This window comes from Oncorhynchus mykiss, chromosome 9, assembly GCF_057628025.1.
Source record: "Oncorhynchus mykiss isolate SJ-2025 chromosome 9, ASM5762802v1, whole genome shotgun sequence".
Taxonomy (NCBI): Eukaryota; Metazoa; Chordata; class Actinopteri; order Salmoniformes; family Salmonidae; genus Oncorhynchus; species Oncorhynchus mykiss.
Genome location: NC_143030.1, coordinates 4,749,120 through 4,771,129, shown reverse-complemented (window position 1 = coordinate 4,771,129; position 22,010 = coordinate 4,749,120). Strand labels below are relative to the sequence as shown.

General features: G+C 40.5%; 1 protein-coding gene across 1 annotated transcript in view; it reads left to right on the top strand.

Annotated features, from left to right (window-relative positions):
* The first annotated feature begins 948 nt into the window (after nucleotides 1-948).
* Nucleotides 949-22,010, top strand: part of LOC110518027 (sialoadhesin) — an 87,161-nt gene continuing 66,099 nt past the window's right edge. The window contains exons 1-8 of the mRNA XM_090185658.1: nucleotides 949-1,067; nucleotides 6,391-6,435; nucleotides 13,790-14,050; nucleotides 14,212-14,454; nucleotides 14,783-15,058; nucleotides 17,617-17,859; nucleotides 18,912-19,187; nucleotides 20,329-20,571. Coding sequence (XP_090041784.1) covers nucleotides 1,034-1,067; nucleotides 6,391-6,435; nucleotides 13,790-14,050; nucleotides 14,212-14,454; nucleotides 14,783-15,058; nucleotides 17,617-17,859; nucleotides 18,912-19,187; nucleotides 20,329-20,571 — 1,621 coding nt within the window. The 5' untranslated portion in view covers nucleotides 949-1,033. The remainder of the gene's footprint in view (nucleotides 1,068-6,390; nucleotides 6,436-13,789; nucleotides 14,051-14,211; nucleotides 14,455-14,782; nucleotides 15,059-17,616; nucleotides 17,860-18,911; nucleotides 19,188-20,328; nucleotides 20,572-22,010) is intronic.

Genomic DNA, 22,010 nt, shown 5'->3' with positions numbered 1-22,010 from the left:
GAGGGAGCCATTTAGCAGAGTTGTGTCTAATGAAGAAAAGCACCATGGTCCAACCCTTAGCCTCTACTCCCTAGACCCTACTCCCTAGACCCTACTCCCTAGACCCTACTCCCTGGAGCCTACTCCCTAGACCCTACTCCCTAGACCCTACTCCCTAGACCCTACTCCCTAGACCCTACTCCCTGGACCCTACACCCTGGACCCTACTCCCTGGACCCTACTCCCTAGACCCTACTCCCTAGACCCTACTCCCTGGACCCTACTCCCTGGACCCTACTCCCTGGACCCTACTCCCTAGACCCTACTCCCTGGACCCTACTCCCTGGACCCTACTCCCGAGATCCTACTCTCAAGCCTTTAGCTCCTCCTCCCTATAGTAGTGACTGACAGTAGGGGTTAGAGGTCAGTCCTCTCAGATCTACAGTAGTGTCTGACAGTAGGGGTTAGAGGTCAGTCCTCTCAGATCTACAGTAGTGTCTGACAGTAGGGGTTAGAGGTCAGTCCTCTCAGATCTACAGTAGTGTCTGACAGTAGGGGTTAGAGGTCAGTCCTCTCAGATCTACAGTAGTGTCTGACAGTAGGGGTTAGAGGTCAGTCCTCTCAGATCTACAGTAGTGTCTGACAGTAGGGGTTAGAGGTCAGTCCTCTCAGATCTACAGTAGTGTCTGACAGTAGGGGTTAGAGGTCAGTCCTCTCAGATCTACAGTAGTGTCTGACAGTAGGGGTTAGGGGTCAATCCTCTCAGATCTACAGTAGTGTCTGACAGTAGGGGTTAGAGGTCAGTCCTCTCAGAATAACACAGTTGAGCACATGGGAATGGTTGGCATTAACAGATATGATTCTAGTCCAGGGGTGGGAGAAGTGGCAATGAAGAAATATACAGTGGTAGAGGAGGTATAGACAAAATAATCTACTCTCTCTTCCTCTGTTTCACCACGTCGTCAGCAAGGCCGTGTGTGTGTGGTCAGAACAGGAAAGAGGCATACTGTCTATAAGTCTAAAACTGGAGTTCAGTCTCACTCAGCATCAAAACATGAGAGAACTGACACCACTCTGCTGGCAGCTCTGTAAGTACTATCTCTCTCTCTTTGTCTCTCTCTCTCTCCCTCTCTCTGTCTCTGTCTCTGTCTCTGTCTCTGTCTCTCCTCTCCTCTCTCTCTCTCTCTCTGTCTCTGTCTCTGTCTCTGTCTCTGTGTCTGTCTCTCTCTCTCTCTCTCTCTGTGTTGCGGCAGGTGAGACGGAGCACTTGTGTCTTATACTCTGTGATTATCTGGTTTACTATCTGTGTGGTTTATTATCTGTGTGGCTTAATATCTGTGTGGTTTAATATCTGTGTGGTTTAATTAAATATCCAAAATATTAGGAACACATTCAGACACACATTAAAATACATACACACACAATAATCAAAAATAGTCACAATCTTCAGTAAAAAGGTTTCCTAACAACTGTCTGAAATACCCTATAGGCACAAACTTCTCCAAATGTAAACTGTATTGTAGATCTGCAGCATTGTGACGTATTTGTAGGCATATCATTGGAAGATTGACCATAAGAGACTACATCTACCAGGTGGTCGCTTGGTGTCCTCCGTCGCAATTATTGCGTAATCTGCAGCTGCAGTATTTTTCCGTTTGCCTTTGATGAGAAACCGACTGCCAGGAATGATTTTTCATCGAATAGATATGTGAAAAACACCTTGAGGATTGATTCTAAACAACGTTTGCCATGTTTCTGTCGATATTATGGAGCTAATTTGGAAAAAAGTTTGGCGTTGTGACTGCATTTTAGTTTTTTTTTCTTAGCCAAACGTGATGAACAAAACGAAGCTATTTCTCTTACACAAATAATATTTTTGGAAAAAATTAACATTTGCTATCTAACTGAGAGTCTCGTCATTGAAAACATCCGAAGTTCTTCAAAGGTAAATTATTTTATTTGAATGCTTTTCTTGTTTTTGTGAAAATGTTGCCTGCTGAATGCTAGGCTTAATGCTATGCTAGGCTATCTATACTCTTACACAAATACTTGTGTAGCTATGGTTGAAAAGCATATTTTGAAAATCTGAGATGACAGTGTTGTTAACAAAAGGCTAAGCTTGTGAGCCAATATATTTATTTCATTTCATTTGCGATTTTCATGAATAGGAAACGTTGCGTTATGGTAATGAGCTTGAGGCTATGATTACGCTCCCGGATACGGGATTGCTCGACGCTAGAGGTTTAATTTAATAAGATTTAATGAAAGTTTGCATTTTATAGTATTTTATTTGAATATGGCGCTCTGCATTTTCCCAGAGAGGTTTTAACATCTATATGGTTTAATATCTATATAGTTTAATATCTGTATTGTTTAACATCTATATAGTTTAACTTCTTGGAACTACCCCTCCCGGATCCGGGAGAATTGTCATCAACTGCACTAATTAGCATAACGCAACGGACAAAAAATCTTACTAGAAAATATTCATATTCATGAAATCACAAGTGAAATATAGTGAAACACAGCTTAGCCTTTTGTTAATCACCTTGTCATCTCAGATTTTGAAATGATACTTTACAGCCAAAGAAAGACAAGCATTTGTGTAAGTTTATCAATAGCCTAGCATAGCATTATGTCCAGCTAGCAGCAGGAAGCAGGTCCCAGGTTTTAACTCAATTGTTTTTTGAACGGTAAATACTTGTCAATTCAAACCTTTCAAATTCAAACTCCGATTTGACACATTGATGTATACAGAGAAAAGAGTCGGCCAGAGAATTGAACCCTGTGGCACCCCATAGAGACTGCCAGAGGTCCAGACAACAGGCCCTCCGATTTGACACACTGAACTCTATCAGAGAAGTATTTGGTGAACCAGGTGAGGCAATCATTTGAGAAACCAAGGCTGTTGAGTCTGCCGATAAGAATGTGGTGATTGACATAGTCGAATGCCTTGGCCAGGTCGATGAATACGGCTGTACAGTATTGTCTTTTATCGATGGTGGTTAGGATGTCGTTTAGGACCTTGAGAGTGGCTGAGGTGCAGCCGTGACCAGCTCGGAAACCAGATTGCATAGCAGAGAAGGTAAAGTGGGATTCGAAATGGTCGGTGATCTGTTAACGAGGCTTTAGAAGACCATAGAAAGGCAGGGTGGATAGATATACTGTAGGTCTGTAATACTGAGTCATGAGGGCATGGAACTCACTTCCATCTAATATACAGTATTATACAGAGTCATGAACTGCCTTCCATCTAATATACAGTATTAAACAGAGTCATGAACTCCCATCTAATATACAGTATTATATAGAGTCATGAACTCCCTTCCATCTAATATACAGTATTATACAGAGTCATGAACTGCCTTCCATCTAATATACAGTATTAAACAGAGTCATGAACTCCCATCTAATATACAGTGTTATATAGAGTCATGAACTCCCTTCCATCTAATATACAGTATTATACAGAGTCATGAACTCCCTTCCATCTAATATACAGTATTATACAGAGTCATGAACTCCCTTCCATCTAATATACAGTATTATACAGAGTCATTAACTCCCTTCCATCTAATATACAGTATTATACAGAGTCATGAACTCCCTTCCATCTAATATACAGTATTATATAGAGTCATGAACTCCCTTCCATCTAATATACAGTATTATATAGAGTCATGAACTCCCTTCTAATATACAGTATTATACAGAGTCATGAACTCCCTTCTAATATACAGTATTATACAGAGTCATGAACTCCCTTCTAATATACAGTATTATATAGAGTCATGAACTCCCTTCCATCTAATATACAGTATTATATAGAGTCATGAACTCCCATCTAATATACAGCATTATACAGAGTCATGAACTCCCTTCCATCTAATATACAGTATTATATAGAGTCATGAACTCCCTTCCATCTAATATACAGCATTATACAGAGTCATGAACTCCCTTCTAATATACAGTATTATACAGAGTCATGAACTCCCTTCTAATATACAGTATTATACAGAGTCATGAACTCCCTTCTAATATACAGCATTATATAGAGTCATGAACTCCCTTCTAATATACAGTATTATACAGAGTCATGAACTCCCTTCTAATATACAGTATTATACAGAGTCATGAACTCCCTTCTAATATACAGTATTATACAGAGTCATGAACTCCCTAGGGGCGGCCCTGGTAATTTTGGAAATATTTTCAAAAATCGTTAAAAAAAACCATGAGGACATGGAATTCCCATCTTTTTAGCGCAAGTGAACAGCAAACCTGGTTTTTAAGTGTATGTCAATTTTAAAGTCTTCTGTCTGTAATGTCATTTTTATTTTATATCAGACCCCAGTTAGACTAGCTGTCTCCATGGTATCAGACCCCAGTTAGACTAGCTGTCTTCATGGCGTCAGACCCCAGTTAGACTAGCTGTCTCCATGGTATCAGACCCCAGTTATACTAGGTGTCTCCATGGTGTCAGACCCCAGTTAGACTAGCTGTCTCCATGGTATCAGACCCAAGTTAGACTAGCTGTCTCCATGGTATCAGACCCCAGTTAGACTAGCTGTCTCCATGGTATCAGACCCCAGTTAGACTAGCTGTCTCCATGGTATCAGACCCCAGTTGTACTAGGTGTCTCCATGGTATCAGACCCCAGTTAGACTAGCTGTCTCCATGGTATCAGACCCCAGTTATACTAGCTGTCTCCAAGGTATCAGACCCCAGTTAGACTAGCTGTCTCCATGGTATCAGACCCCAGTTAGACTAACTGTCTCCATCGTATCAGACCCCATACTTCCATTCATTTAGATGGTTTACCTTCAGATGAAGGTTTAATATCTATATATATCTCCATACTACCATTCATTTATATGGGTTAATATCTATATATATATATCTCCATACTACCATTCATTTGTATGGGTTAATATCAATATATATCTCCATACTACCATTCATTTATATGGGTTAATATCTATATATATATATCTCCATACTACCATTCATTTATATGGGTTAATATCTATATATATATATCTCCATACTACCATTCATTTGTATGGGTTAATATCTATATATATCTCCATACTACCATTAATTTATATGGGTTAATATCTATATATATCTCCATACTACCTTTCATTTGTATGGGTTACCTTCAGATGAAGGTTTAATATCTATATATATCTCCATACTACCATTCATTTGTATGGGTTAATATCTATATATATCTCCATACTACCATTAATTTATATGGGTTAATATCTATATATATCTCCATACTACCTTTCATTTGTATGGGTTACCTTCAGATGAAGGTTTAATATCTATATATATCTCCATACTACCATTCATTTGTATGGGTTAATATCTATATATATCTCCATACTACCATTCATTTATATGGGTTAATATCTATATATATCTCCATACTACCATTCATTTATATGGGTTAATATCTATATATATCTCCATACTACCATTCATTTATATGGGTTACCTTCAGCCGAGTCCTGTGACACCTTTGGGGGTCGTAGAGCAAAAAACACACCAGTAGATGCTGAAGGCCAATAAAGGGAATGTGTTGGATTAAAAGCAAAAAAACAGATACCTCTTAAACTGAATGATTTTGTTGGGGATGTTTGTATTATGTTAATTAGATTGACTAAAAAATGTGTCACTATTAAGGACATTAATATCTGTGGTAAAGCTCAGTGTTTCCATCATGTACCATAGTGATAGTTCTCTCTGTGTGTTTCAGTGTTTACAGCATGTACCATAGTGATAGTTCTCTCTGTGTGTTTCAGTGTTTACATCATGTACCATAGTGATAGTTCTCTCTGTGTGTTTCAGTGTTTACATCATGTACCATAGTGATAGTTCTCTCTGTGTGTTTCAGTGTTTACATCATGTACCATAGTGATATTTCTCTCTGTGTGTTTCAGTGTTTACATCATGTACCATAGTGATATTTCTCTCTGTGTGTTTCAGTGTTTACAGCATGTACCATAGTGATAGTTCTCTCTGTGTGTTTCAGTGTTTACATCATGTACCATAGTGATAGTTCTCTCTGTGTGTTTCAGTGTTTCCATCATGTACCATAGTGATAGTTCTCTCTGTGTGTTTCAGTGTTTACAGCATGTACCATAGTGATAGTTCTCTCTGTGTGTTTCAGTGTTTACATCATGTACCATAGTGATAGTTCTCTCTGTGTGTTTCAGTGTTTACATCATGTACCATAGTGATATTTCTCTCTGTGTGTTTCAGTGTTTACATCATGTACCATAGTGATATTTCTCTCTGTGTGTTTCAGTGTTTACAGCATGTACCATAGTGATAGTTCTCTCTGTGTGTTTCAGTGTTTACATCATGTACCATAGTGATAGTTCTCTCTGTGTGTTTCAGTGCTGTTGAGTACACTGGTATGCTGTAGCCTCGGACAAGGTGGAGGTGAGTACATTTCTCTATATTCATCACCTGTTCTATAATAGTAACATTTCTCTATATTCATCACCTGTTCTATAATAGTAACATTTCTCTATACTCATCACCTGTTCTATAATAGTAACATTTCTCTATATTCATCACCTGTTCTATAATAGTAAAATTTCTCTATATTCATCACCTGTTCTATAATAGTAACATTTATCTATATTCATCACCTGTTCTATAATAATATTTCTCTATATTCATCACCTGTTCTATAATAGTAACATTTCTCAGGTTTGGATCTAGATCTAGATCTACTGTCTCTATTGTATTATGACAGACCAGCTAGATCTACTGCCTCTATTATATTATGACAGACCAGATAGATCTACTGCCTCTATTATATTATGACAGACCAGATAGATCTACTGTATCTGTAACGGTTTTCTTCTGGGGAAAGAGAGGCGGACCAAAACGCAGCGTGGTTAATGGTAAACATCTTTAATAAAGATGAACAATGAACAATCTACAAAACAAGAAATGTGAGAAAACCGAAACAGCCCTATCTGGTGCAACAAACACAGAGACAGGAACAATCACCCACAAACACAGTGAAACCCAGGCTACCTAAATATGGTTCCCAATCAGAGACAATGACTAACACCTGCCTCTGATTGAGAACCATATCAGGCCAAACATAGAAATACACAAACCAGACACACAACATAGAGTGCCCACCCAGCTCACGTCCTGACCAACACTAAAACAAGGAAAACACATACGAACGATGGTCAGAACGTGACAGTACCTGTTATATTATGACAGACCAGCTAGATCTACTGTCTCTATTATATTATGACAGACCAGCTAGATCTACTGTCTCTATTATATTATGACAGACCAGCTAGATCTACTGTCTCTATTATATTATGACAGACCAGCTAGATCTACTGTCTCTATTATATTATGACAGACCAGCTAGATCTACTGTCTCTGTTATATTATGACAGACCAGCTAGATCTACTGTCTCTATTATATTATGACAGACCAGCTAGATCTACTGTCTCTATTATATTATGACAGACCAGCTAGATCTACTGTCTCTATTATATTATGACAGACCAGCTAGATCTACTGTCTCTATTATATTATGACAGACCAGCTAGATCTACTGTCTCTATTATATTATGACAGACCAGCTAGATCTACTGTCTATATTATATTATGACAGACCAGCTAGATCTACTGTCTCTGTTATATTATGACAGACCAGCTAGATCTACTGTCTCTATTATATTATGACAGACCAGCTAGATCTACTGTCTCTGTTATATTATGACAGACCAGCTAGATCTACTGTCTCTATTATATTATGACAGACCAGCTAGATCTACTGTCTCTGTTATATTATGACAGACCAGCTAGATCTACTGTCTCTATTATATTATGACAGATCAGCTAGATCTACTGTCTCTATTATATTATGACAGACCAGCTAGATCTACTGTCTCTGTTATATTATGACAGACCAGCTAGATCTACTGTCTCTATTATATTATGACAGACCAGGTAGATCTACTGTCTCTATTATATTATGACAGACCAGCTAGATCTACTGTCTCTATTATATTATGACAGACCAGCTAGATCTACTGTCTCTATTATATTATGACAGACCAGCTAGATCTACTGTCTCTATTATATTATGACAGACCAGCTAGATCTACTGTCTCTGTTATATTATGACAGACCAGCTAGATCTACTGTCTCTGTTATATTATGACAGACCAGCTAGATCTACTGTCTCTATTATATTATGACAGACCAGCTAGATCTACTGTCTCTATTATATTATGACAGACCAGCAAGAATACAGTCTCTATTATATTATGACAGACCAGCTAGATCTATTGTCTCTATTATATTATGACAGACCAGCTAGATCTACTGTCTCTATTATATTGACAGACCAGCTAGATCATCTGTCTCTATTATATTATGACAGAACAGCTAGATTACTGTCTCTATTATATTATGACAGACCAGCTAGATCTACTGTCTCTATTATATTATGATAGACCAGCTAGATCTACTGTCTCTATTATATTATGACAGACCAGCTAGATCTACTGTCTCTGTTATATTATGACAGACCAGCTAGATCTACTGTCTCTATTATATTATGACAGACCAGCTAGATCTACTGTCTCTGTTATATTATGACAGACCAGCTAGATCTACTGTCTCTATTATATTATGACAGACCAGCTAGATCTACTGTCTCTGTTATATTATGACAGACCAGCTAGATCTACTGTCTCTATTATATTATGACAGATCAGCTAGATCTACTGTCTCTATTAATTTATGACAGACCAGCTAGATCTACTGTCTCTGTTATATTATGACAGACCAGCTAGATCTACTGTGTCTGTATTATTATGACAGACCAGCTAGATCTACTGTCTCTATTATATTATGATAGACCAGCTAGATATACTGTCTCTATTATATTGACATACCAGCTAGATCTACTGTCTCTGTTACATTATGACAGACCAGCTAGATCTACTGTCTCTATTATATTATGACAGACCAGCTAGATATACTGTCTCTATTATATTGACAGACCAGCTAGATCATCTGTCTCTATTATATTATGACAGACCAGCTAGATCTACTGTCTCTATTATAATGACAGACCAGCTAGATTATCTGTCTCTATTATATTATGACAGACCAGCTAGATCTACTGTCTCTATTATATTATGACAGACCAGCTAGATCTACTGTCTCTATTATCACCTGAACCGTTTCCTCTCTGACCCTCCATGTTTTTCTATGATGTCTCTACACACTTAGATAAAAGGGTTCCAAAAGGATTTTCGTCTGTCTTCCCCAAAGGAGAACCCTTTTTGGTTCCAGGTAGAACCCTTTTTGGTTCCAGGTAGAACCCTTTTTGGTTCCAGGTAGAACCCTTTTTGGTTCCAGGTAGAACCCTCTGTGGAAATGAAATTCGGCCCAATAATTACAGAGTACACTGGATATACCACACTATCTATTAACTAATCTAAACTAACCCTACCTACCCCTACACTGTCCCAATAATTACAGGGGACACTGGATATACCACACTATCTATTAACTAATCTAATCTAACCCTACCTACCCCACACTGCCCCTACACTAACCCTACCAACCCTTCACTGTCCCAAAAATTACAGAGGACACTGTATATTGGGGCGGCAGGTAGACAAGTGGTTTAAGAGAGTAGCCCACCCTCACTAGGTTAAACAGCTAGAGAATATCCTCTCTGCTGTGTTTCAGCATCTCTGTTAGAATATAAAGCCTTGTCTCAGGATAGTATCCTACCCTCATCACTAGGTTAAACAGCTAGAGAATAGCCTCTCTCTGCTGTGATTCAGTATCTCAGTTAGAATATAAAGCCTTGTCTCCAGATCTCAGGATAGTATCCTCCCCTCATCACCAGGTTAAACAGCTAGAGAATAGCTTCTCTCTGATGTGTTTCAGCAACTATGTTAGAATATAAAGCCTTGTCTCCAGATCTCAGGATAGTATCCTCCCCTCATCACCAGGTTAAACAGCTAGAGAATAGATTCTCTGATGTGTGTCAGCATCTCTGTTCCAATACAGGCTTTACTGCTCTTTAATAATTATCTCTCTCTCCCTGTCTCTCTTTGTCTCTCTGTCTCTCTCTGTGTCTCTCTGTCTCTCTCTGTCTCTCTCTGTCTCTCTCAATTCAATTCAATTCAAGGGCTTTATTGGCATGGGAAACATGTGTTAACATTGCCAAAGCAAGTGAGGTAGACAACATACAAAGTGAAAATATAAAGTGAAAAACAACAAAAATTAACAGTAAACATTACACATACAGAGGTTTCAAAACAGTAAAGACATTACAAATGTCATATTATATATATATATACAGTGTTTTAACAATGTACAAATGGTTAAAGGACACAAGATAAAATAAATAAGCATAAATATGGGTTGTATTTACAATGGTGTGTGTTCTTCACTGGTTGCCCTTTTCTCGTGGCAACAGGTCACAAATCTTGCTGCTGTGATGGCACACTGTGGAATTTCACCCAGTAGATATGGGAGTTTTTCAAATTTGGATTTGTTTTCGAATTCTTTGTGGATCTGTGTAATCTGAGGGAAATATGTCTCTCTAATATGGTCATACATTGGGCAGGAGGTTAGGAAGTGCAGCTCAGTTTCCACCTAATTTTGTGGGCAGTGAGCACATAGCCTGTCTTCTCTTGAGAGCCATGTCTGCCTACGGCGGCCTTTCTCAATAGCAAGGCTATGCTCACTGAGTCTGTACATAGTCAAAGCTTTCCTTAATTTTGGGTCAGTCACAGTGGTCAGGTATTCTGCCGCTGTGTACTCTCTGTTTAGGGCCAAATAGCATTCTAGTTTGCTCTGTTTTTTTGTTAATTCTTTCCAATGTGTCAAGTAATTATCTTTTTGTTTTCTCGTGATTTGGTTGGGTCTAATTGTGCTGTTGTCCTGGGGCTCTGTGGGGTGTGTTTGTGTTTGTGAACAGAGCCCCAGGACCAGCTTGCTTAGGGGACTCTTCTCCAGGTTCATCTCTCTGTAGGTGATGGCTTTGTTATGGAAGGTTTGTGAATCACTTCCTTTTAGGTGGTTGTAGAATTTAACGGCTCTTTTCTGGATTTTGATAATTAGTGGGTATCGGCCTAATTCTGCTCTGCATGCATTATTTGGTGTTCTACGTTGTACACGGAGGATATTTTTGCAGAATTCTGCGTGCAGAGTCTCAATTTGGTGTTTGTCCCATTTTGTGAAGTCTTGGTTGGTGAGCGGACCCCAGACCTCACAACCATAAAGGGCAATGGGCTCTATGACTGATTCAAGTATTTTTAGCCAAATCCTAATTGGTATGTTGAAATTTATGTTTCTTTTGATGGCATAGAATGCCCTTCTTGCCTTGTCTCTCAGATCGTTCACAGCTTTGTGGAAGTTACCTGTGGCGCTGGATGGGTGGAGATAACCACTTGTGCGTTGGGGAAAGTAGAAGAAGCCTTTTCAATCACTCTCTTCAGTGCTGTGGCCACTCTTTCCTGCTGTGCTCTCAGGTCGTTTGTGCCTGTGTGTATTATTATGTGGCTGGGTGAGCCTAGTTTGGCCTCAGACAGAAGGTCTAGGGCGCGCTGGGTGTTTGGACACCAGAGTTTAGACACACTGTGTTTGGGAAAAAGTTTTTTTTCTTCTATATATTTCCCATTTGAGTCCATAAGTAGTACAATCTGTGTCTTGTGTTTGTCCTCAGTGGGTGTGGGGGGGTTGTCAAAAGGGCTATCAGGGTGGCTGACAGGGGGGGTGCTCGGAGGGGGTGAGAGCCTCTGGGCTTGGGGTTCTTCATTTGTCTGTTCTGCTGTGATGTCGACTCTATGGTCAGGGTCTGGTGTGGACTGTTCTGCTGTGGTGTCGACTCTATGGTCAGGGTCTGGTGTGGACTGTTCTGCTGTGGTGTTGAGACTTTTGTTGGGTGCTGAGGTGGGCTGTTCTGCTGGCTTCTCTGTGGGGGTGGCCACCTCTCTAGTGGGTTGTTCTCTGTCACACGCCGTCCCCCTCAACTTCTCCTCCATCCCCCTCAACCTCTCCTCCACCAGCAGTCTGATACTCTCCTCTAGTGCTCTGTTCTGCTCCTCTTTATCCTGTTGTATTTGTCTCACCACTGTCCAAAGTGCAGATATGTCTCTGTCCACCTCCAGCTCTCCGGGTCTGGTTAAGGGGCTGTTGTTGTGCTGGACTGTTGTCTGGGTCTGTGCTGACTGAAGTGTAATCACCTGCTGTTCCAGCTCCACCTGCCTTACCTGACTCTCCACTGGGGGTTGCTCATCTGTGGGGTTACATAATGAAAAGGTCTGGTCTGACCCGCTCGGTGTGGGGGTATCTTTATAAAGGGAGAGCTTCTCCTGCTGGGCTAATTCTTTGATTAGGTGAAAGTCCAGCTGAAACTGTTTGTGGTTATTCTGTACCATTACTGTTCCGGATTTATAGATATTTATATTACTTAACTCAGAGTCCTCGTTATCAAGTATTCTGAGTTTCCACCCCTCGTTAATCCCCCCTCTCGTAACAAAGGGGTAGTGTGCTAATATAGCACTGTGCCATGCCAGGGGATGGTTTGTGTGGAAGATAAGGTTGCTGATGTTCCCATTTTTGTAATAGTCAGCAAAAAGTGTTTCTTGATTTTCCATAAGGAGCTTCTTCTTGTGGTCTTTTCTTGCCTTATCATTCTTTACATGCAAAGGGTACTGTATTTTAATTACCTCTGAACAGCGGGAGGGAGCTTCTAAGGCCTCTCCATTTGGTTGGGGTAGACTGTGTGACTCTCCTGCCATTGTTGGGCTAATGGGCTTTGACACCTCTCACTTGACACGTCAGTTAGTTGAAGCTGTATCAAGCTTGGCAGAATTATGTTAGAATTCAGTCCTTATAAAGTAATGTTGTGTATTTTTCTTCTTGGCTTTTGGAAATAAAATATCGTTTCAGACTAAACATTACTCACTCAGTTCCAGGTTGGATGGTGTTTTCAGGTTTCTGTTGTTTTCCAGAGAATTTGCTGTATAGGGTAAAAAATCCTTGGTTGTTGTGAACTTTCCAGGTGATTCCGTAATTCCGTCCAAAATCAGGTTGTAGGTTTTAAGTTTTGATTTGAAGTAGGGGTTATGTTGAAGAGGGTAGAATCCAGTATGTGTTCCTGACAAAAAAATCCAAGTTTATCTAACTCCTAATCTATCTTTTTTAAAGAAAATGCTGAAAAATGCAGGAGCTCTGATCCTCTCTCTCTCTCTCTCTCTCTCTCTCTGTCTCTCTGTTTCTCTCTGTCTCTCTCTGTCTCTCTCTCTCTGTCTCTCTCTGTCTCTCTCTGTCTCTCTGTCTCTCTCTCTCTCTGTCTCTCTCTCTGGCTCTCTCTGTCTCTGTCTCTGTCTCTCTCCCTCTCTGTCTCTCTCTCTCTCTCTCTCTCTCTCTCTCTCTCTGTCTCTCTCTCTCTGTCTCTCTCTCTCTGTCTCTCTCTCTCTGTCTCTCTGTCTCTCTCTGTCTCTGTCTCTGTCTCTCTCTGTCTCTATCTCTCTGTCTCTGTCTCTGTCTCTTTCTCTCTGTCTCTCTCTCTGTCTCTCTCTGTGTCTATCTCTCTCTGTCTCTCTCTCTGTCTCTCTCTCTCTCTCTCTCTCTCTCTCTCTCTCTGTATCTCTCTCTCTGTCTCTGTCTCTCTGTCTCTCTCTCTCTGTCTCTCTCTGTCTCTCCCTCCCCCCTCGCTCTCTCCCCCTCCCCTTATCTATCTCTCTCTCTCTCCGTCCCCCTATCGTTCTCCTCCAGCCTCTCTGAGCATCAGTCCTGACAGATCTCAGTTTTTTAAATTAGAGTCTGTCTCTCTGAGCTGTGAGGTTCAGGGGAACTCTGCTGGGTGGAGAGTGGTGAGGAACACAGTCTCTGGGGAGCGTTCAGATTGTGGAAGAAAATGGGGAAAACCACAAAGGTCTTCATGCATTGTGTCACTAATACCATCAGACAGTGGAATGTACTGGTGTGAGTCTGGGTCTGGAGAACACAGCAATGCTGTCAACATCACAGTACATGGTATGTCCACAAACACCATCTACTGACATTATAGTGTTTAGTGGTTCATCTGGTTTCAGACCTGATATTATGTTTATATATGATGTTTATATATTATATACAGCTGGAGCTGTGATCCTGGAGAGACCTGTTTATATATGATGTTTATATATTATATACAGCTGGTGCTGTGATCCTGGAGAGCCCTGCCCTTCCTGTGACTGTGGGAGATTCTGTGACTCTGCGCTGCAGATATCAGGGAACTCCCTCTGACCTCACAGCTGATTTCTACAAAGATGGATCCCTCATCAGGACTGAGACCACAGGAGAGATGACCATCCCTGCAGTATCCAAGTCAGATGAAGGACTCTACAAGTGTACCAACTCTGAAGGAGAATCACCAGAGAGCTGGATGACTGTGACAGGTGAGAATATGAGAAACCTTGACATTCAGATCTTCTGGTTCTTCTTTACACTGTTAAGAGGTGCTGAAACCTGCATTATAAACTGGGTGGTTCCAGTCCTGAATGCTGATTGGCTGGAAGCAATGGTATATGAGAAACGTATAGCACGGGTATGACAAAGCATTTATTTTTATGCTAAACGGAGCTCTTCTTCTCATGATCTCTCTCTCTCTCTCCTCCTTCCAAACTTCCTCTCTCTTTCTTCCTCTCTACCTTCCTCTCTCTCTCTCTCTCTCTCTCTCTCTCTCTCTCTCTCTCTCTCTCTCTCTCTCTCTCTCTCTCTCTCCAGATCTCTCTCTTCCAGCCTCTATGAGTGTCAGTCCTGACAGATCTCAGTTCTTTGAATATGAGTCTGTCTCTCTGAGCTGTGAGGATCAGGGGAACTCTGCTGGATGGAGAGTGGTGAGGAACGCAGAGAGAGGAATCCTTTCAGAGTGTAATACTGACTGGGGAGAACAACAAGGGTCTTCATGCATCGTTTCACTAATACCATCAGACAGTGGAGAGTACTGGTGTGAGTCTGGGTCTGGAGAACACAGCAATGCTGTCAACATCACAGTACATGGTATGTCCACAAACACCATCTACCAACATTATAGTGTTTAGTGGTTCATCTGGTTTCAGATAGCTGATGTTATGTTTATATATGATGTTTATATATTATATACAGCTGGAGCTGTGATCCTGGAGAGACCTGTTTATATATTAGATACAGCTGGAGCTGTGATCCTGGAGATACCTGTTTATATATTATATACAGCTGGAGCTGTGATCCTGGAGAGACCTGTTTATATATAATATACAGCTGGAGCTGTGATCCTGGAGAGAACTGTTTATATATGATGTTTATATATTATATACAGCTGGAGCTGTGATCCTGGAGAGACCTGTTTATATATTATATACAGCTGGAGCTGTGATCCTGGAGAGACCTGTTTATATATGATGTTTATATATTATATACAGCTGGAGCTGTGATCCTGGAGAGACCTGTTTATATATGATGTTTATATATTATATACAGCTGGAGCTGTGATCCTGGAGAGACCTGTTTATATATGATGTTTATATATTATATACAGCTGGAGCTGTGATCCTGGAGAGACCTGTTTATATATTATATACAGATGGAGCTGTGATCCTGGAGAGACCTGTTTATATATGATGTTTATATATTATATACAGCTGGAGCTGTGATCCTGGAGAGACCCGTTTATATATTATATACAGCTGGAGCTGTGATCCTGGAGAGACCTGTTTATATATTATATACAGCTGGAGCTGTGATCCTGGAGAGACCTGTTTATATATTATATACAGCTGGTGCTGTGATCCTGGAGAGACCTGTTTATATATTATATACAGCTGGAGCTGTGATCCTGGAGAGACCTGTTTATATATGATGTTTATATATTATATACAGCTGGAGCTGTGATCCTGGAGAGACCTGTTTATATATGATGTTTATATATTATATACAGCTGGAGCTGTGATCCTGGAGAGACCTGTTTATATTTGATGTTTATATATTATATACAGCTGGAGCTGTGATCCTGGAGAGACCTGTTTATATTTGATGTTTATATATTTTATACAGCTGGAGCTGTGATCCTGGAGAGACCTGTTTATATATTATATACAGCTGGAGCTGTGATCCTGGAGAGACCTGTTTATATTTGATGTTTATATATTATATACAGCTGGAGCTGTGATCCTGGAGAGACCTGTTTATATATTATATACAGCTGGAGCTGTGATCCTGGAGAGACCTGTTTATATATGATGTTTATATATTATATACAGCTGGAGCTGTGATCCTGGAGAGACCTGTTTATATATTATATACAGCTGGAGCTGTGATCCTGGAGAGACCTGTTAATATATGATGTTTATATATTATATACAGCTGGAGCTGTGATCCTGGAGAGACCTGTTTATATATTATATACAGCTGGAGCTGTGATCCTGGAGAGACCTGTTAATATATGATGTTTATATATTATATACAGCTGGAGCTGTGATCCTGGAGATACCTGTTTATATATTATATACAGCTGGAGCTGTGATCCTGGAGAGACCTGTTTATATATGATGTTTATATATTATATACAGCTGGAGCTGTGATCCTGGTGAGACCTGTTTATATATGATGTTTATATATTATATACAGCTGGAGCTGTGATCCTGGTGAGACCTGTTTATATATGATGTTTATATATTATATACAGCTGGAGCTGTGATCCTGGAGAGACCTGTTTATATATGATGTTTATATATTATATACAGCTGGTGCTGTGATCCTGGAGAGACCTGTTTATATATGATGTTTATATATTATATACAGCTGGAGCTGTGATCCTGGTGAGACCTGTTTATATATTATATACAGCTGGAGCTGTGATCCTGGAGAGACCTGTTTATATATTATATACAGCTGGAGCTGTGATCCTGGAGAGACCTGTTTATATATGATGTTTATATATTATATACAGCTGGAGCTGTGATCCTGGAGAGACCTGTTTATATATTATATACAGCTGGAGCTGAGATCCTGGAGAGACCTGTTTATATATGATGTTTATATATTATATACAGCTGGAGCTGTGATCCTGGAGAGACCTGTTTATATATGATGTTTATATATTATATACAGCTGGAGCTGTGATCCTGGAGAGACCTGTTTATATATTATATACAGCTGGAGCTGTGATCCTGGAGAGACCTGTTTATATATTATATACAGCTGGAGCTGTGATCCTGGAGAGACCTGTTTATATATTATATACAGCTGGTGCTGTGATCCTGGAGAGACCTATTTATATATGATGTTTATATATTATATACAGCTGGAGCTGTGATCCTGGAGAGACCTGTTTATATATGATGTTTATATATTATATACAGCTGGAGCTGTGATCCTGGAGAGACCTGTTTATATATTATATACAGCTGGTGCTGTGATCCTGGAGAGACCTGTTTATATATGATGTTTATATATTATATACAGCTGGAGCTGTGATCCTGGAGAGACCTGTTTATATATGATGTTTATATATTATATACAGCTGGAGCTGTGATCCTGGAGAGACCTGTTTAAATATGATGTTTATATATTATATACAGATGGAGCTGTGATCCTGGAGAGCCCTGCCCTTCCTGTGACTGAGGGAGATTCTGTGACTCTGCGCTGCAGATATCAGGGAACTCACACTGACCTCACAGCTGATTTCTACAAAGATGGATCCCTCATCAGGACTGAGACTACAGGAGAGATGACCATCCCTGCAGTTTCCAAGTCAGATGAAGGACTCTACAAGTGTACCAACTCTGAAGGAGAATCACCAGAGAGCTGGATGACTGTGACAGGTGAGAATATGAGAAACCTTGACATTCAGATTATCTGGTTCTTCTTTACACTGTTAAGAGGTGCTGAAACCTGCATTATAAACTGGGTGGTTCTTCTTTACACTGTTAAGAGGTGCTGAAACCTGCATTATAAACTGGGTGGTTATTCTTTACACTGTTAAGAGGTGCTGAAACCTGCATTATAAACTGGGTGGTTCTTCTTTACACTGTTAAGAGGTGCTGAAACCTGCATTATAAACTGGGTGGTTCTTCTTTACACTGTTAAGAGGTGCTGAAACCTGCATTATAACCTGGGTGGTTCTTCTTTACACTGTTAAGAGGTGCTGAAACCTGCATTATAAACTGGGTGGTTCTTCTTTACACTGTTAAGAGGTGCTGAAACCTGCATTATAAACTGGGTGGTTCTTCTTTACACTGTTAAGAGGTGCTGAAACCTGCATTATAAACTGGGTGGTTCTTCTTTACACTGTTAAGAGGTGCTGAAACCTGCATTATAAACTGGGTGGTTCTTCTTTACACTGTTAAGAGGTGCTGAAACCTGCATTATAAACTGGGTGGTTCTTCTTTACACTGTTAAGAGGTGCTGAAACCTGCATTATAAACTGGGTGGTTCTTCTTTACACTGTTAAGAGGTGCTGAAACCTGCATTATAAACTGGGTGGTTCTTCTTTACACTGTTAAGAGGTGCTGAAACCTGCATTATAAACTGGGTGGTTCTTCTTTACACTGTTAAGAGGTGCTGAAACCTGCATTATAAACTGGGTGGTTCTTCTTTACACTGTTAAGAGGTGCTGAAACCTGCATTATAAACTGGGGGGTTCCAGTCCTGAATGCTGATTGGCTGGAAGCAATGGTATATGAGAAACGTATAGCACAGGTATTACAAAGCCTGTCTGTCTGTTTGTCTGTCTGACAAAGCATTTTTTTTTATGCTAAACGGAGCTCTTCTTCTCATTCTCTCTCTCCTCCTTCCACCTTCCTCTCTCTCCTCCTCTCTACCTTCCTCTTCCTCTCTCCCTCTCTCTCTCTCTCTCTCTCTCTCCCTCTCTCAGTTCTCTCTTATCCAGCATCTCTGAGAGTCAGTCCTGACAGATCTCAGTTTTTTAAATTAGAGTCTGTCTCTCTGAGCTGTGAGGTTCAGGGGAACTCTGCTGGATGGAGACTGAAGAGATACACAGTCTCTGGGGAGCGTTCAGAATGTGGAAGAAAATGGGGAAAACCACAAGGGTCTTCATGCATCGTGTCACTAATACCATCAGACAGTGGAGTGTACTGGTGTGAGTCTGGGTCTGGAAAACACAGCAACGCTGTCAACATCACAGTACATGGTATGTCCACAAACACCATCTACTAACATTATAGTGTCTAGTGGTTCATCTGGTTTCAGGTAGCTGATATTATGTTCATATATTATATACAGCTGGAGCTGTGATCCTGGAGAGCCCTGTTTATATATGATGTTTATATATTATATACAGCTGGAGCTGTGATCCTGGAGAGACCTGTTTATATATTATATACAGCTGGAGCTGTGATCCTGGAGAGACCTGTTTATATATTATATACAGCTGGAGCTGTGATCCTGGAGAGTCCTGTTTATATATGATGTTTATATATTATATACAGCTGGTGCTGTGATCCTCGAGAGTCCTGTTTATATATGATGTTTATATATTATATACAGCTGGAGCTGTGATCCTGGAGAGACCTGTTTATACATGATGTTTATATATTATATACAGCTGGAGCTGTGATCCTGGAGAGACCTGTTTATATATGATGTTTATATATTATATACAGCTGGTGCTGTGATCCTGGAGAGACCTGTTTATATATTATATACAGCTGGAGCCGTGATCCTGGAGAGACCTGTTTATATATTATATACAGCTGGAGCTGTGATCCTGGAGAGACCTGTTTATATATTATATACAGCTGGAGCTGTGATCCTGGAGAGACCCGTTTATATATTATATACAGCTGGAGCTGTGATCCTGGAGAGACCCGTTTATATATTATATACAGCTGGAGCTGTGATCCTGGAGAGACCTGTTTATATATTATATACAGCTGGAGCTGTGATCCTGGAGAGACCCGTTTATATATTATATACAGCTGGAGCTGTGATCCTGGAGAGACCCGTTTATATATTATATACAGCTGGAGCTGTGATCCTTGAGAGACCTGTTTATATATTATATACAGCTGGTGCTGTGATCCTGGAGAGACCTGTTTATATATTATATACAGCTGGTGTTGTGATCCTGGAGAGACCTGTTTATATATGATGTTTATATATTATATACAGCTGGAGCTGTGATCCTGGAGAGCCCTGTTTATATATTATATACAGCTGGAGCTGTGATCCTGGAGAGACCTGTTTATATATGATGTTTATATATTATATACAGCTGGAGCTGTGATCCTGGAGAGACCTGTTTATATATGATGTTTATATATTATATACAGCTGGAGCTGTGATCCTGGAGAGCCCTGCCCTTCCTGTGACTGAGGGAGATTCTGTGACTCTGCGCTGCAGATATCAGGTAACTCTCTCTAACCTCACAGCTGATTTCTACAAAGATGGAATCCTCATCAGGAATGCGACTACAGGAGAGATGACCATCCCTGCAGTTTCCAAGTCAGATGAAGGACTCTACAAGTGTAACAACTCTGAAGGAGAATCACCAGAGAGCTGGATGACTGTGACAGGTGAGAATATGAGAAACCTTGACATTCAGATTATCTGGTTCTTCTTTACTCTGTTAAGAGGTGCTGAAACCTGCATTATAAACTGGGTGGTTCTTCTTTACACTGTTAAGAGATGCTGAAACCTGCATTATAAACTGGGTGGTTCTTCTTTACACTGTTAAGAGGTGCTGAAACCTGCATTATAAACTGGGTGGTTCTTCTTGACACTGTTAAGAGGTGCTGAAACCTGCATTATAAACTGGGTGGTTCTTCTTTACACTGTTAAGAGATGCTGAAACCTGCATTATAAACTGGGGGGTTCCAGTCCTGAAAAGCTGATTGGCTGGAAGCCGTGGTAGACCTCACAGTGAAATGCTGACTGACCAGCCCTTAACCAACAGGTGTAGACCTCACAGTGAAATGCTGACTGACCAGCCCTTAACCAACAGGTGTAGACCTCACAGTGAAACGCTGACTGACCAGCCCTTAACCAACAGGTGTAGACCTCACAGTGAAATGCTGACTGACCAGCCCTTAACCAACAGGTGTAGACCTCACAGTGAAACGCTGACTGACCAGCCCTTAACCAACAGGTGTAGACCTCACAGTGAAATACTGACTGACCAGCCCTTAACCAACAGGTGTAGACCTCACAGTGAAATGCTGACTGACCAGCCCTTAACCAACTGGTGTAGACCTCACAGTGAAATGGTTAATGACCATCCCTTAACCAACAGGTTTAGACCTCACAGTGAAATGGTTAATGACCAGCCCTTAACCAACAGGTGTAGACCTCACAGTGAAATGCTGAATGACCAGCCCTTAACCAGCAATGCATTTAAATAAATTACTAAAAATAATAAGAAATAAAAGGAACAATTAAAGAGCAGCAGTAAAATAACAATAACGGACTATATACAGGGTATTACGGTACAAAGTCAATGTGGAGGCTATATACAGAGTATTACGGTACAAAGTCAATGTGGAGGCTATATACAGGTTATTACGGTACAGAGTCAATGTGGAGGCTATATACAGGGGGTACCGGTACAGAGTCAATGTGGAGGCTATATACAGGGGGTACCTGTACAGAGTCAATGTGGAGGCTATATACAGGGTGTACCTGTACAGAGTCAATGTGGAGGCTATATACAGGGTATTACGGTACAAAGTCAATGTGGAGGCTATATACAGGGGGTACCTGTACAGAGTCAATGTGGAGGCTATATACAGGGTATTACGGTACAAAGTCAATGTGGAGGCTATATACAGGATATTACGGTACAGAGTAAATGTGGAGGCGATATACAGGGGGTACCGGTACAGAGTCAATGTGGAGGCTATATACAGGGGGTACCAGTACAGAGTCAATGTGGAGACTATATACAGGTTATTACGGTACAGAGTCAATGTGGAGGCTATATACAGGGGGTACTGGTACAGAGTCAATGTGGAGACTA